Genomic DNA, 17,119 nt, shown 5'->3' on the forward strand with positions numbered 1-17,119 from the left:
AAATATCATTTACAATTCTCCAGTTAAATGGAATGGACGCCAGATTTGGCTAATGGTTAAAAACAAAAACAAAACAAAAAAAAAAACAACTGAAGTTCGGTCATATAATGAACATTAGAACATGAGTTTTTGTTTCTAAACTATTAAAATGAAGGAGTCGGGAATCTAACCCAGATTGCCTTGGCAGTAAAAAAAACTTTCTTACCATTTTTGCGAATATACTTGTAGGTTTATTTTGGACAGTTTACATTCGATTACGCTGGGAAAAAAATTAGTTAAATAAGTAATTAAATTCTCATATTTTTCCATAACATTAAATCTACTGGTAACTAAGTTTCATCTCCCTTCTTTAGAAGTGAAGCAATGATTTCTTGATATCGTTAAAATTATTCTACGATGTGGAGGTCAGGCGCAGAAAATGGTTTTAAATATTTTGTAAATAAAACTTGCTTCTATGAACAGGCTCAATCAAACCGAGCTTGCAACATCTTCGTTTTTGTCGTGTTGGGCGACCTGAAGAGTTTCCACTTTTTCTATTTCAAATGCTCAAAGGATATTAAAATTACATGCTTTTATAAAGACTTAGTATATGTATTAATTGGAGATAGACAATCATGTTTTCATCCGGCGTCAAAGATAAAACGTGAAGGGATTTTATTCGTTATCTTATTAGGATTCATACTACCACAAATTCAACACAAATTAATTCCTCATGAAGAACAATATTCGCTAATGCAAAAATTTATTTATATGCATTTCAGCGTTTGCTGTGTATTTGTCGCTTGGCGCGCCAATTGAGGACAGGTTTCCGAGATGGACAGTCAATATAATGCGGAATAAGAACGTTGTTTGTGCTGGTACCCTTATCAACAATAAATTTTTCCTTACACTCAGGCGCTGCATTAACGAGAAGTAAGTAAAATTTAGCAGTACAAAAAGAAACAATCCCTATGCCCTAGCATCTGATTTCATGTTTTGATTCATGAATTGCAGTGTTGTAGTATGCGGGAACTTAGTGGCTAATTCAGTTTAGTAAGACGTTGTTGCAAATTCAGTTTTGTAACTTTGTTTTAAAATCCAAGCTTTTGGGCACGGTAGAAATTCGACCAATGGCTAGACAGTTTCCGGAGACCGACGCCTGTTTGTGGCAAAGTAGCGCGCCGGGACGGGGGATATGATAATGGCAATGTAGATTACTTAGATAGTGACCTATTAAGGGCAAGGTAGTTTTCCGAGACTTGGACCGGCTCATGGCAACGTAGATTTCCGAAACGGGGACCTGTTAATGTCTAGGTAATATTCTGTTACTGAAACTGTAATAGCGAGATAGTTTTCTGTTACTGGACCTATTAATGACAAGGTATATTTCTTTTATTGGCCTATAAATTGCAAGGTAGCTTTATCTTATTAGAGCTGCTAATAGCAAGTAGACTTCTATTACTGGGCCTGTTCATGGCAAGGTAGATTTCTGTTACTGGACCTGTAAATGGAAAAAGGTAGATTTCTGTGTGTCACAAATTGACTTACGGGCCTTATTTTATCTGTATTGTAAATGCAGGTATTGCATCATCTTTTTGTAAATTTTTGAGTTATTGAGGTAAATGTCAGATTTCACGCATGAAATACCTCTCATGTTTTTCTGTATTTCATAACTTAAATTTCCATGTAAATTTCATTAAATTCTGTTCAGTAATAAGAAAGTTGATATTTTATAAACTTCAGTAATTTATGTTTTTATCCCCAAAACCACTATAATGGGCCTCAAATTGTCAATTTAATTCCGCGCCAAAGTAGTTAGATTCCCCGGCTATATCGTGAATCCCGTGAAAATGACAATAGTCGGAGTCCACGGCTTAGCCGTGAATCCCATGAAATTTAGTATTTGGCGGGACATTATCCTTTAAATAGACTGGACTAGATATGCCTTGCGCACACCACCTTACGACATTATAGACGAATCTGTCTGAATTATTTTCTTGCTAGAAATTTATGCTCGATCGAGGTAAGAAATTTATTTGTTAGATTTTTGTATGATTTTTGCATTACGATTTTTATTTGGTAAATTTTTGTTCATTCTACAGAATTCTGTAACATTTACTTTTTGGCACATGATTTTGGCTAGTTTCGGTATGTCAGGATAATTTATTAAATTTTTCAGACTTTTGTAAATTATTTAGAAAGAGGAATCTAAAATGTTTCATTTATATAAGATGTAAAATTTGTACTGAAATTTGTAACATGATATTTATAAAGTACTTTGTTTCAAAAACTTATGTCAAACATTTTGTTAATTATGGAACGCCATTACTGCATTGTATTGTTATGTATAAATCTATATGGCAAGTCTAGTACCATGTATGTAATATATTATTGTAATTTGTAATTGTGTGCCAGTCTATAGCACATCTAATTAATGTCCGTTGTAATGTATGGCATTAGATATTATATGGATGCCAACTATGATATAACGTTTGATTTATATTGAATTTTGTTAATTTGTAGTTGTAAATAATAGCTGCAGTTTATCATGTCCGTATCTATAATGTTTCATCATAAACTTTTCATATCTTTTTCATACTTTAACTTTAGTCTTTTAAGTAAGTAATCTTTGTAATAATGGAAGTAATAAGTGACGTATTTTAATCATGTGACGTTTGAACTTAGTAGCACATATGTTTTGTATAAGTAGCACGTATTATTTATGGGAGCCTACGGAGGTATGGTGTACCCAAAGGAGCAGTTTTATGCCCTGACTTATTTGTTTTGCTATGGTGCTTACCATATGTTATATATTTTAGCTTCTTCCGCCAGACGATTTTACCTGGTGATGTCATAACCCGGAAGTACAATGCCCGAGGTTCACTTGTCTTAACTCGCCTGGATGTGATATTCCCAGCGCAGAGCTTTCGTCCCATGGTTGTGCCGTAAACCGCAAAGACGATGATTTTTGTTATCCTCTGAAGTCAGCTCAGGGATGCAATCACCTACCACCATAGGGAGCCAACACGGAATCAACGTATTCACGGTTTAAAGGGACTGTATTTTGAATTTAGAAGCTATGTTTTGTTTGTGCAACTTAAAGTTCACAATTACATTAAAGACCTGTGTCACGTCAGATTAGAATGGACTATAAGAACTCTTGTATCTAGAGATACTGAACTTTTTTTCTCTTTCTTATAATCAGTTTTTTTTCCTTTTCATATCTATTCATTGTTAATAATCATCTTATGTAAATAAATTTGTAAATATTGTAAAGGGTGTTGATTTGTTCTGATGGTTACTGTCGCCGGTACGGCCTTTCCTGTCACACTGTGACTGGAGCAGTTAATGCAAGGTAGCTTTCTGTTATCGGACCTGTAAATAGCAAGGTTGCTAGCTTTCTGTTACTGGATTTGCTACTGGTAAGGTAGATTTCTGTCACTCGACTTGTTTATGGCAAGGTAACTTTTGTGATTGGACCTGTAAATGTCAAGGGAACTTTATGTTACTGGACCTGTTAATGGCAAGGTCATTTTTTGATAGTGGAACTGTTAGCAGCAAGGTAGCTTTCTGTAACTGGACCTGTCAATGGCGTCTGACTGACTGCAAGAAGTCTTGAAGATGTCCGTTTGTACGTGGTTTTACATCACAGTTAGTCAACGATGTCCAGCAAAGGTTCGTCTGCTTTTGCAAAATACTGTTGTTATGGATATATAAACACATGTTCTTACTGCATTATTTATGTATTTTCTTTCGTGAAACGAATTCATTAATATTTCTTTTTTTTTTTATTTGAACAGGGAATTGGAAGACTACAAAGTAGTTGTGGGAGATGAGGAAGTTCGTCATATATCCTACATTCTAAAGGTTTGTTGTTTATGCTTTTTATATGAATTTATTTCTGAAGTTCTACACGTCATAGTTTGCTGGCTATGTCTAATAGTAAAGTCAACTAACTACTAGTCATTTAATTCTGAATCAGTATTTCTATCTTTTTTATATTAATTTTGAATTGTCTATTCTGTACCTTTAAGAGCTATTTGTTAAGTAAGAGTTAATGGTCAAGAATGTGAGGTCGTTTCGGGTAGGTTGTAAATAAGAGTGTTGGACAGTCAGCCCAATGTAATGTTACGAGTGCTGTAGGTGATGACGCCATAACGGGAATTTGCTGTTGGAAATGTTGTTAACAAATGAGATTGTCAGTCAATTTGATAAATTGATTCAGAATCCTCATTATAGTAAGGTTGTAGAAATGTGTACTTGTCGATTAGCTCAGTACATTGCTAAGATTCCGGAAGGTGATGATCATGACGTAATTACGTGGCTTTTTGTCTGGAATGTTGTCAGTAAAAGTGAGTGTCGTCCAGTCTGATAGATTGCTAGATTGTATATTAAGGTGATGGCGTTTGGGACAGAAGTGAGCCTGCCATGATGAAAAGATTATCTTACAGCCCCGAAAATGGTAACGTTTTACGGAATGTTTGTCAACAGAAGTAACGGTTGGTCAACTTGGTATATTATTTTAGAATCCAAAAGGTGGAAAGTCTGATAACAAAAATGATGGACGTTTAGCCTGATTTATGGTTAAGATTAGTTCTTGAATATAATGATGGCATTACTACAAAGTTGTCAACAAAAGAGATAGTCAGACTGCATGATAGTTTGTTAAAAGTTCTAAAGATGATGTCATGATGTGAAAGTTGTAGCGTTATAGTCGGTGTGTCTGACATGTCACTAAGAGTCCTGAAGTTGATAACATCATTTCGTGAAGGTCGTCAACTAACATGATGATAGACGGAGAGCCTGAAATGTGACTTAAGATAAAGAAATTGTTAACATCATTGCGAAAAAGCTTTCTAACTAACATGATCTTTGGTGGGCCTTATATGTTACTAAGTGTCCGACATTGATGACGTCATTTTGAGAATGTTAGCTGCAAAAATGACTTTGGGTAGCCAACCCACGTGACAATTCGAAATTGTGAACACGGGCTAACGTTTTTGCTTATACTGTCCCTAAGACTTTATTGATTTAATAACATTAAACGCGTCGAAGAGCTTTTTCCGGTCTTTGAATATGTTTATATTATTAAAATACGTCAAGTAATAAATATTTTATAAGCCAAAATTTTAGGCCGACCTCAATCGAGTGTCAATTTTCCCGTGTGTACTATACCGAAAGTTCACGTCGGTTCTCCATCCTATGACTGTCGGCCAGCCTGATATATTGATTTTATTGGTTATAGTCATGAAGGTAACGACGTCATTTTGTAAGATTGTAAAACAAATTATTGGTTTGTTTTTATTACAAATTTTTTTTATTTTAGAGTCCAGAAGGTGATGGCGTCATAACGGCAAGAATGTCTAAGAAAGTGACTGTGGCTCAGCCTGATATTGCTACAGTTCCTAGAATCGCCAGTGAGGCACAGGTAGTAAAAGCACGACAAAACAGTAGGGACAATTATGCCCACGGGATAAACAGAAAAGGTATACATATAAGATGATAATTTTACGATACGTTATGCATGAATAGTTATTTGATAGTCTATTGTTTAGCTGATTTTGTTCCGCAAATTTGATAAAAATTATTCAGTCTTTAAAATTAAAAAAGTAGCTAGGCCGTTAAGTTTCATCGGTCCCAAATAGTATTAGCAACATCGACCCAACAGGGTGAGCAACATCGGCCGCAATAAACTTTACTTTTATCCACGAAATCAGAAAAAAGGGTATAATTTTAGTTGAAAAGTTCCACTGTTTTTCTTTTAAAGGAAACGACCTTACGTTTATGATAAACGTTCTGCCAGACAAAAAATGCGGGAATGACTTTGAACGTGGTATGCATATTTGCTTTTCAACGCTGTCCTCAGGCGGAAGTGTATGCTCTGTGAGTATTTCTTAACTGCGTAGATATAACGTTAAGTATATTAGCCTATCGGAACCTAAAAAATAAATGCAGAAACCTTCTGAAATAACGTACAACAGAGGATGTTTACTAAATACCTACAAAGTAATAGCGTATATCAGATACAGCGAATTAACAGTTCGTAGAATAACACTTTGGGGTACTAGTCGGCAGGAATATTACATTTCATCGAAAGTTAAGGGTTTCATATACTCCCAATACCCTTCAGTACGATATCTAATCAATTTTAGACAAATAGTTTTTGGCCCTCTATCAAGACTGTTCAAACTTTTTACAACTTGACAAAATCATGACCACTAGGAGCATTGTTATTTGCCCTGCATGTACATATTGGAAATTTTTAAAACTGCCTCTTAACAGAAATTGCTGGTCCGATATAATTTCACATAAATGATCCTTGGGTGACTTTTGCCTATACATTTATGATAAAAAACTTGAGGGATGTTGTCAAACCGTCAAACCGAGTCTGTAATTACGAGTATTTTGCTTGGTTGCGTTCTATGCTTCAAAACAGTTATTTGATCAGTGATTTCATCAAAAATGTTCTTGTCAGAAACTATTAATTAGCCTGGATTTATGGTAATGTCACATGAATGTTGTTTGACAAAGATTGTTCAAATAAAAACATGATTGCCGTGGGGTGGGGTTCAAAGCTTTTAAAAAATCTTGTCAGAAGCTATTTGCCTGCATTGTAGTATTTTTTCAAGAATGATTTTTGGGTTCTGGTGAGCGATGAAAGGTCATTATGGCCCTCTTGCAGTTATAAAGCCCTACATTTAACAACAAGATTTTGTGATTTTTGTTCAGATACCTTGAATTGGTTATCTCATTTACCTAACAAGAATTATCTCAATTATCGTACATTGATCATCTCAATTAACTCACGATGGGTGTGTTAATAATCTTACACTATTTGTCTGAATTGACTTCTCTGACCATATAACTAACGATTTTTTTATCTTAGCTGATGCCTGGCTCACCAATTATTTCCTACTTAAGTGGGTCTTGGACACTGTTAGGATTAGCTCCCTACTAAAAAAGCTGTGATGATGAAGAGACAATAGCTTGGAATGTCGCCAGTCACCGCCGATGGATCAACAAAATAAGAAGTAATCTTCATATTTCCATTTACATAGCTTGATTTGGATCGAACAGTGATGAAAATGTAACCAAACTACAATAGGAAAAAAGCAGAAAAAATGTCTTCATACTAACATTAATTAAGCAAAATAATTACAATTTCACAATAAACATTTTCAATGATTCTAATACAAAAGGTTTGAATTATTGTAAGTTTAGCAGTATCATACATTTAAGAAATAATGGTATGTATGAGAAAGTGACTAGTATTTACCCATATCCAGGGTTTTCATTTAGATAACTGGTATCACTAGGCTTCCGAGTTATTAGCCGGGAGTGAATGGTCATTTAAGAAGTAGTCTGGTCCCGTGCGAAATTCGAAAGAAAACTAATGCTCAACCGTTTGGAATGGTGACCATTATATAAAAGGTAGCAGATTAAGATAACATCAGTCACTGATTTGGATGATGAACCTTTTAAATAGGTCTCCAAAGTCATGTACATAACCTCTGAGATTAAGTTTGAGAGAAATATAGTTATTTACGAAAAACTAGTACAAGAACAAGAATGCATTTCCGAGTCGAGTCTGAACAGGCGTGTATTGGAGAAATGTGTCATAATATGAAAATTTATCTCGTGCAGGTTTAAGTGCTGGGTCTATTTGCACCTCTCATGATGATTGTGGCAAGAACATGAGATGCGAGAAAAACAAGTGTGCTTGCACCTACTGCTACAAGCCTGTAGGCGGAAAATGCGAAGGTACTGTAAACAATTGTTAAAATGTACATGTACTGTACTATTTAAAAAGAAATATCAACTATAAGTGAACCATTTACATGTATTTTAAATCTAGTATATTCTGTCAAATACTGATAATTATCTTTCCCATAAATCTAATTATAATAAGTAATTGATATGATCCAATGACCTATTGCAGCAACTTTATCTTATACTAAAGGCAAAAGCGAAAAAAGAAAACTTTTTCAAGGGCATATAGATCCTTTAAAAGACAAGTTGTACGATTTAGCTACAAAATACACTTCTTACAATATAATAAAATTAAATAAATGACCAATTTTCCCAGTGTGTATTATTGTACTTGTTTCGAGTGAAAAAGAATTTGTTAACAGTCCCTTTTTACCTGTAGAGCTCATAGTAGTACCTATAATGAAAAAAGTAGTAATTTAGAGGATGTTGTTTTTCGATCATATATGTAACATAACATCTCAGTCTTCTTTATTTAAGATTTTGGTAAGAAAGAATGCTTAACTATATGTTCATATTATCATTGAAACTCTCTTTAATATTGACAATAATGTCTCAAGATTTAATTGTTTCTATGAAATAAAGAAAGTCATCAATTAATTTTATGTAACCAGTTTAACCGAGACGTTTGTATAATTTATCGTTGCAGCTGCTGATAAAAATGTTGTTATAATTGGTGCGGGCATGGCAGGTGTTGCGGCAGCTAAAACTTTAGGAGAAAATGGTTGCTCAAATGTCGTGATTTTGGAAGGATCTAACAGGGTTGGCGGCCGTTTAAAATCATTCAACATGTCTGGATACAGTGGAAATAGGTGCGCAATGGATATATGGTCGTGGCTCTAATCCTATGGTTGAGCTGGCAGATAGATATGGATTAGCATTAACTTCCTTTACTAACGATTGGGTGGTTCGGGACAAGTTTGGGAATAATGTAACAGAAGAGGCGGACAATGAATGGTACCGCCTTCGAGACATAATGATAAAAGCGAAGAAATTCGGCCGTAAACTTCAAAGAGATCATAAACCCGACATCACTTCCGAAGCTTTACTGCGCAAGTTTGGATGGAACCCAGTTGATGCTGTGGCTGAAGCTGTAGAAAGTTACGAACTTGATATCATAAATGGAAAGGAAACACCTTCGGTATCTGGCAAGTATTCGGATACACGACGTGCTTTTGAAGAACACGGTAACGATGTCTGGATGGTCACCAGTGACCCTAGAGGGTATTCTTATATCATAGAGGAAATGGTAAGAGGCTTTGGTAATGGTCAAAGCATAATATTCAACAAGAAGGTGACAAGTATAGAAAACTGGGATGACGAAAATGTACCGGTGGAAGTATTTACTGAAGATGGGTCGATGTATGAGGCAGATGACGTTATTATCACTGTCAGTCTTGGTGTCCTGCAATCTAGAAAAATCAATTTTAAACCAACTCTATCAGAAAAGAAAATGATGGCTATTGACAAATTTGGTTTCGGACAAAACACGCTCGTGTATTTGAAATTTCAAACTGCCTTTTGGGATAACGTCTCTACGATAGTATATGCTTCGGAGAGACATGGAGAATATAGCACTTGGTTTAACATGAACGATATATACCCAGGATGTAACATACTCCAAGTGAACGCAAACGGTTTCGAGGGAGAGGCAGTAGAACGTATGACAGACGCTGAAACAGTTGAAGAACTAATGGGCATTTTTAGGTCAATGTATCCGGACGCCAATATTTCGCAACCTGAATCCATTGTAAAATCTGATTGGCTGACTGATCCTCTCACAATGGGGTCATATTGTTACTGGACTCCTGCATTTAGGTCTGAAGATATGGACAATCTCGGGATGTCAGAAGGGAATCTTCATTTCGCCGGGGAGTGTATAAGCCAGACAAATTACGGTTTCGTACACAGTGCGTACACTTCAGGGATACATGCGGCGATGGACCTTGCAGAAAGTGTAAATCTCGGAGAAATGTTCGACAAGGACAAGAAGAAATAATGGATACCGCTTTCTTCCTGTAGATGAGAAGACGTTCCGTCGATTTTTTTTCAAAAACAAATTCAGATAATTTTTTCCAGTTTTTTTTGTTTTTCTAGCATTGAATAAAGAAGCAAAAGCTTACATTTATCGTTTGTTCTTAAGTATATAAAAAGTAATGTGATAATTTTGGCTACCCTTCCAACAGTGAGACAAACAAGATATTATTATTTATGCATTATGAATTACTATGTCATTATCGGAAAAACTTCCCAATCCCTTTTTGATCTGACGGAGGTCCATTTGTACGAACTTGTATATAAGATCTTACAAAGCACTTCCATGTTAATGGCCGCGTAGAAAGGGTGATCTGTTAAAGTTTTTAATAATTAGATGTCTGTGGGTTCGACTTTCACAAACACTTATCTTTTTACCATATACAATATAAGTGTGATTACACTTTGTTTGTAGCCAAAATGTGTTAATGCTCCTGAAAACACATTGATGACATCTAGGTACTTCAAGGACTTTAGACGTTTCAGTTGTTTCTGAAATAAAAAAAAACGCTTTACATTTTACGTGACGGTTCGCAAGAACCTGTATAAATTTCATATATTTCACATACTATTTAAGCTCTGTAACAGCTTTTTGTTTAGGTTTCTAGTCGTTTTTCAATAATATTGCAATTATACTACAGCGGTCTGCTAGCCTCCCCAACGTTCTTCGATTTGTCTGTACCTGCATTAACATTTTGTCCGCAAGTAATCAACTTCTCCACATGAAGCAGTGATAAAGTGCTGATGATTTCGGACTTGTTGTCTTCTTTCAAATAATTGTGACCAACATTCACCCCGCCCAGAAAAGAACTCGTGTCTCATCGTTTAGAGGACAAAACTCCATCTAGCGAGCTACCCATACGGACCCGGGAGAAACCCCGGGATATTGTCTAAATTTAATTATTATTCTCACTTCACAAGTTATCAACATACAAAGTATAGGACAAATAATTGTAAAGAACGAATAGCATTAAGATACGCCAGGTCGTTACAATAACAGATGAACAAACTAATATTAAACTCTGTCACTTGTTTCTTTCTATGGACACAAGTACATTTAAGCTTATGCTGCATTTCTTATGAATTGACAAACTTCTGAAGGCTATTGCATACACCAGAACTATTTTTGACCATTAACTTACATATTAGAGACAAAATATTGTCAGTGCTAAGTAATTATCAAAAGTGTTTTGATTCAAAGGAATAAACACACTGTAAAATCAGCTAAAATAAGATACAAAAGATTAGTGGTGGTGTAGGACCGCAATTATATCACTGCAAATTTTACACGAACACACTATTATCATGCAGTGCCGTTTAAAGCTGTATATTCTCAAATGAGATAATTATTTTGAAAACATTCATTTACACGAAGTTTGAAGAAAAAATGTTTGTTTGACTTAAGTCCCCTTTACAAAATTTACGTTTGAACAAAGGGGATTGAATATCCAAATCTGTCATGCAAGTAGAAATCAGGTTATTCAACAATTCTTCATTGCTAAAATATATCATTTACGGAGTCAGTTTTTTTTACTTTTCTTGGAGGCTGATTTCGACTTAATTCAAGTTTTCTTATTTCAAGAAGGTAAAGTAATAGCTGCACTATTCATTCACTTAATAATTATAATGGTATATTTCCCTAGTTGATTTACCACAGAGCATTTAACTATTCAAAGATATAACACCCTAACAAGCATTAAAAATCAGATAAGACGAAATTAGGTTTCAATGACATGCCAATGGCATTAGTTGTGCACGTGATCATGTCATTTTACAAAGCATAAAATCTATGAGAATTTCATTTGAAAGCATTTAATATTAATTAGCAGTTTAAGTTGGCAATCAACTTATAACACCCGTTCTCCTCCTCTAGAACCTGAAAGGTAATCAAATGTACAACCCCAATTCTCCTCCGCTAGAACATGAAAGGTAATCAAATATGCAACACCTTTTTTTCTCCTCTAGAACCTGAAAGGTAATCAACTGTATAACAACCATTTTCTTCTCTAGAAACTGAAAATTAATCAGTTGTACAACCCCAATTCTCCTCCTCTAGAACCTGAAAGGTAATCTAATTGTACAACACTCATTCTCCACCTCTAGAACCTGTAAGGTAATCAAATTTTCAACACCCGTTCTCCTCCTCTAGAACCTGAAAGGTAATCAAATATGCAACACCTATTCTCACCTCTAGAACCTGAGAGGTAATCAAATTTAAAGTAAAACCCCAATTCTCTTTCTCCAGAACCTGAAATGTAATCAAACATGCAACACCCTTTTTTCTCCTCTAGAACCTGACAGGTAATAATATGTACAACACCCGTTCTTCTCCTCTAGAACCGGAAAGGTTATCAAATGTACAACACTCGTTCTCCTCATCTAGAACATAAAAGGTAATAAAATGTAATCCATTCTAACCTAGGTGGTCTAAATGTTTGTTCAATGGCAGGAACTTGGCGTGGAATACAGAGTCATTGAGAACAAATATGTTTATGCATTTAGACTTTTTTGGGGCATATGCCGCAAATAAACCCCGTTGTCAAATCTAGACAACTTTGGTCCAGGTTAAATGCAGTAATAAGGAATCGAAGCAGGTATGTCAAAGTATGAATACAGCAACACATGACGGTTGAGGGTTTCGATCGCTCTCCTGTTTCTACATCATAGAGTATTACTGCTCAAGATATCTATAAATTGCTCTGACAATTTGTCGTTGAGTTTGATTCAGTGATCAGGTCCGTCGGTTGGCTGTCACAACCTGGGGTAAAACGGGATCGAAATTTCATAAAAAAAGTAACTTGCGCGTTTACCGCCGAAATAATGATGCCGTCGGCAAATGCCCTGTGTTTTGAACCAACATTCCGACAATATGTCTCCTTGATCTAACCCAGCTTGTAATATTTATTTACGTTCTGCAAACCAGCAGTAACAAGAGTTCGAGCCAATTCTACGACACATAAAAATCGACAAACACAAAATAAAAAAAAAACTAATTTGACATATTTCGTCCAAGCATCATTTTTATCTATTTATGCATAAAGCATTATCCTGTCCCCAACGGTAGTATAAGAGATCCAAATCTTTTGATGTTTGTCGTTGGCAGATCGAAACCCCGTCGGCAAATGTAAACGAATCGATAATCAAACAAACATGTTGACAATGTGTAAACATTCTAAATCAAGAGTAGACATCTTTACTACACTGTAAAATACAACAGTAATATGGATTCGCACCAAGTCTTTTACACAGATGATAAAAGACCAAATTGACAGGCTAAACGCCAGTATAAACCAATTGCCTACCTTATCAAGTCCTTGGTAATAACAAGAGCGGTAAAATATTGGATATAGCCCAATGACTCTGCAAGGAAAGCATCAGTAACCAAAATATGTTCAAACCCAGAATTCCATACAATCTTTAGGTGTATGTCGTCGGCATGTGAAAATCAATTGCATTGTAAGCTTTACAACCATTGCACATGGAAATGTTTTCTCTCCCGAAATGATTTGAACTACACAAAAACACTTGCCTTCCAATGGTAGAATTTATGGGTTCATTCTTGTATTTTAGGAGGCTTTAAATGTTTCCAAAGTGCAATCGTACATGCAGAGGCTGCAAGTGTATAGTGTATAAATTCTGATTTTGATGCAAGCGTCTGAAAGATATCATTATTGAAAATTCTAAAATTCTATTCTATTCTAGTCTATGTTCCGTTCCGTTCTGTTCTGTTCTGTTCTATTCTATTATCTTTTGATCTGTTTTGTTCTGCTTCGTTTTGCTATATTGTGCCCCAATTCTCCTCCTCTAGAGCCTGAAAGGTATTTTAATGTACAACCCGCATTCTCCTCCTCTAGCACATGAAAGGTAATTAAATTCACAACCCCAATTCTTCTCTATAACCTGAAAGGTAATTAAAAGTACAACTCCAATTATTCTCCTCCTCTAGAACATGACAGGAAATCGTACGAGCGATATATTCATCTAAACAATCGTTTATTGCATTTTATGCTCTCCGAAGGAGAAGCATACAGCCGTCGCTTCGTCCGTCCGTCCGTCTCGACGTCCGCCCGTCCCTCCTTCCGTAACGCTCGTATGGAGTATTTCTCGGCAACTACTGGATTGAATTTAAAAAATACACTGCCAAAAGAAAATGCGCATATTGTCTTCGTGTTCCGGTCGGACAATTTTTTACAGAGTTAATACCCTTTGATTATTCAACATTAGTATACTGCAGTACAATTCTTTCCGAAGTATTCCTCAGCAACTACTGGCTAAAATTAAGCAAAACTTCATATAAAGCTTCGATATAAAAAGGAGATGCGCATGTTATCTTCGTGTTGGTCCGATAATTTTTCACCGAGTGACTGCCTTTGATTGTTCAAATGTAGTATACTATATATTTTAGGGAGCATCCATTGGTTTTACCGATGTTGCTTTTTGTTGCTGTTGGTTTTTTGGTAGGTGAAATAAATGTTTTAGATTTAATTGGGGTACAGATGCAAAACTTAAATTTCATAAATTTGTGACATATTCGTACGATTTTTACGAAATACGATTTTTATGAAATATTCGCACGAATTCCTCACATGTATGAAAATTCGTTTCTGTGAAAGTTACGGTTCAACAGGGCATTGTATTTAGATACTTCAATGATGCGTATAACCAAGGTGAACAATTTTTAATTCTTTAACATTATTTCCAAAGAGTTACGAAATTGTTAGTTAGAAAACTGTGTATGCATTGCTAGAATAACAAGACAAAGAAAAGATTATCAGTATCAATAATTCTTAAGCTGTGCCTTATGTTGAGTGCTAACATGTACATGTACATATTGTTTGATACATGTATATGGGGAAGGGCAAGACATATTCAAATAATAAAATACTATGATACATGGTTAGACCATGTAATGGACCCGCAATGACATTCGACAATTTCCGTGCGATTACGTATTTTCATATTCTATATTTCGGCATCATTCGGACATAACAGAAAATTGCCTCGGAGATTGCCGAAATCGCATACGGAGAATACGGAGTCAAACGGAAAATGCCGAGAGTCATTACGGGTCCACTACCTTATGAGAAATACATATTGGGTGCGATAGGTCAATGGATGCATGTACAATTTTTCCGTTAAACGCAAATTTATCGTATTACTCTGCACATTTCAAGACAGGCGTGAATAGATTGCAGTGTTGTGGGCCATGTATCCACGACGCCGAAACAGTAGAGTAATGCTATTTTGCACTAAGGACAGATGTATATTTATATAAATGTTTATACTATGTTAAATGTTTTGTAAAGCATCACTCGTTATATAGTTTAGTCATGTTCATTGAAACTAATGTAAAGAAACTAAACTTGATAGGGCGTCGACTTTCCAGTGTTCCGTAGTGAACTCAGTCAAGTTGTAAATGGAGGAGAAAATCATCCCTTGCATAGGTAGTAAATTTCAAATTTTAAAGTTATAAAATGAAGTTTGTAATCAATTAAAACATTTCGGAACATTAAAATAATTAAAATGTGATATGAAGTACAAAAAAGCCAGAACGGTTTTGCCGTAAGGTCTTTTATAACTGAATTCAATTATACAATTTCTTAACTGATGTTCAATTTTGATCAAACTGTATTCCTACGAAAATAATTGCATTGCTGGGACACCAGTTTGATACTTTGACGTTGTCAGCCATGTTTTCCTCAACTTTGGGTTTGACTCTAGGTAAGATTTTTTTTTAATAATGGTTTATTATTTTTAAAGAAAGGTTCCATAGATATATTAATTTCTTTATAACAGCTTTTTATTTCGTAGTGTATATGTTAAACTTTTCTGATACTTCAACAGCACTGCTTATAAACAGAGCGAACTTTTTAATATAATATTTACTTATGAAAGCTATGTAAGTCTTGCTAGAGAAGAACTTATCAGTCTTGGGGTATAAGTTAAACGTCATGTACTAACAAGAACAAATACGCATATAAATTTGACAGTGAAAGACACAATCTTGTTTGTGTTAACGTTACTATTGGTTATGAAACAAACCAAATGAGCCGCGCTTTGAGAAAACCAACATAGTGCATTTGCGACCAGCATGGATTCAGACCTTCCTGCGCAACCGCTAACAGTTTCTCTAATTGCAATAGGCTTTGAAAGCGAATATCATGGATGCGCAGTCTGGTCTGAATCCATGCTGGTCGCAAATGCACTATGTTGGTTTTCTCATGGCGTGGCTCAAATATACATAAAAGATTCAATCGGAGAAACTATACACGTTGTTTCTTCTGTCCGTAAATTCCCCTTGAAGTACTAAGTACAAAGTAGCAAGAACGAAAACGCTTAAAATGGCTTAATTGATATAATGTAAATACGTAAAAGAATAATGATAAAAATTGTTGTTATTCTGTAAAATACAAACTCAAGTTGAGAGAGACTGTGCACGTAATTTCATAACATCTAGTTTATTGGCTATCTGGTGAAAACTTGAAAAAAGAAAACGTGTGTGTGTGCACTCGTAAAATCAATAGAAATACTAGATAAATTAAAGCATTAACCTTTCGTGATGACGTCATAACGGGAATTTGCAGTAGGAAATGTTGTCAACAAATGTGTTGTCGGTAGATTTGATAAATTGATTTAGAATCCTAAAGTTGATGACGCCATTGCGGTAAGGTTGTCGAAACGTGTTTAGCTGAATACATTGCCAAGCTTTCGGAAGATGGTGATCATTGTACGGTGTTCCGTTTGGACAATATCATTGCGTTACTCCTTGTCTAGAATGGTATCAGTAAAATGAGTGTCGGTCATTCTGATAGAATTGCTGAGAATGTATATTTAGGTGCACGATGACGTTTGTCAAAATTGTTAACAGAAGGGATGGCCTGTGAGCCTGCTAGAATGATAAGATTATCTTATAGCTATGATTATGGTAATGTTTTACGGAATGTTTGTCAGCATATGACGATTCGACGGTTTTTATCTTATTAAAATACGTCTAGTAATAAAAAATTATAAGCCAACATGTTACGCCTACCTGAATTGAGTTGTTTTTCACGTGTGTACGATACCGAAGTCTCTATGACTGTCAGCCAGCCTGATATATTTTATTGGTTATAGTCATGAAGGTAACGACGACATTTTGTAAGATTGTAAAACAAATTATTTGTTTGTTTTTACTATAGAAAATTCTTATTTTAGAGTCCAGAAGGTGATGACATTATAACGGCAAGAATGTCTGAAAAAGTGATTGTGGCTCAGCCTGACATTGCTACAATTCCTAGAATCGCAAGTGAGGCCCAGGTAGTAAAAGCACGACAAAACAGTAGGGACAATTATGCCCACG

General features: G+C 35.3%; 2 protein-coding genes across 2 annotated transcripts; both read left to right on the forward strand.

Moving 5' to 3' along the window:
• The first annotated feature begins 2,885 nt into the window (after positions 1-2,885).
• On the forward strand, positions 2,886-7,006 carry LOC123560304 (uncharacterized). The gene is made up of 4 exons (XM_045352519.2): positions 2,886-3,846; positions 5,306-5,465; positions 5,747-5,862; positions 6,866-7,006. The coding sequence occupies exons 2-4, from the start codon at positions 5,339-5,341 to the stop codon at positions 6,935-6,937; spliced, it is 315 nt and encodes a 104-aa protein (XP_045208454.2). The 5' UTR covers positions 2,886-3,846; positions 5,306-5,338; the 3' UTR covers positions 6,938-7,006.
• A 1,551-nt stretch (positions 7,007-8,557) lies between these two features.
• On the forward strand, positions 8,558-10,273 carry LOC128559933 (uncharacterized). Its single transcript, XM_053553083.1, has one exon. It carries the CDS (start codon positions 8,594-8,596, stop codon positions 9,743-9,745), a length of 1,152 nt encoding a protein of 383 aa, XP_053409058.1. The 5' UTR covers positions 8,558-8,593; the 3' UTR covers positions 9,746-10,273.
• The last annotated feature ends 6,846 nt before the right edge of the window (positions 10,274-17,119 follow it).

The sequence above is a fragment of the Mercenaria mercenaria genome, chromosome 10, assembly GCF_021730395.1.
Source record: "Mercenaria mercenaria strain notata chromosome 10, MADL_Memer_1, whole genome shotgun sequence".
Lineage (NCBI taxonomy): Eukaryota > Metazoa > Mollusca > Bivalvia > Venerida > Veneridae > Mercenaria > Mercenaria mercenaria.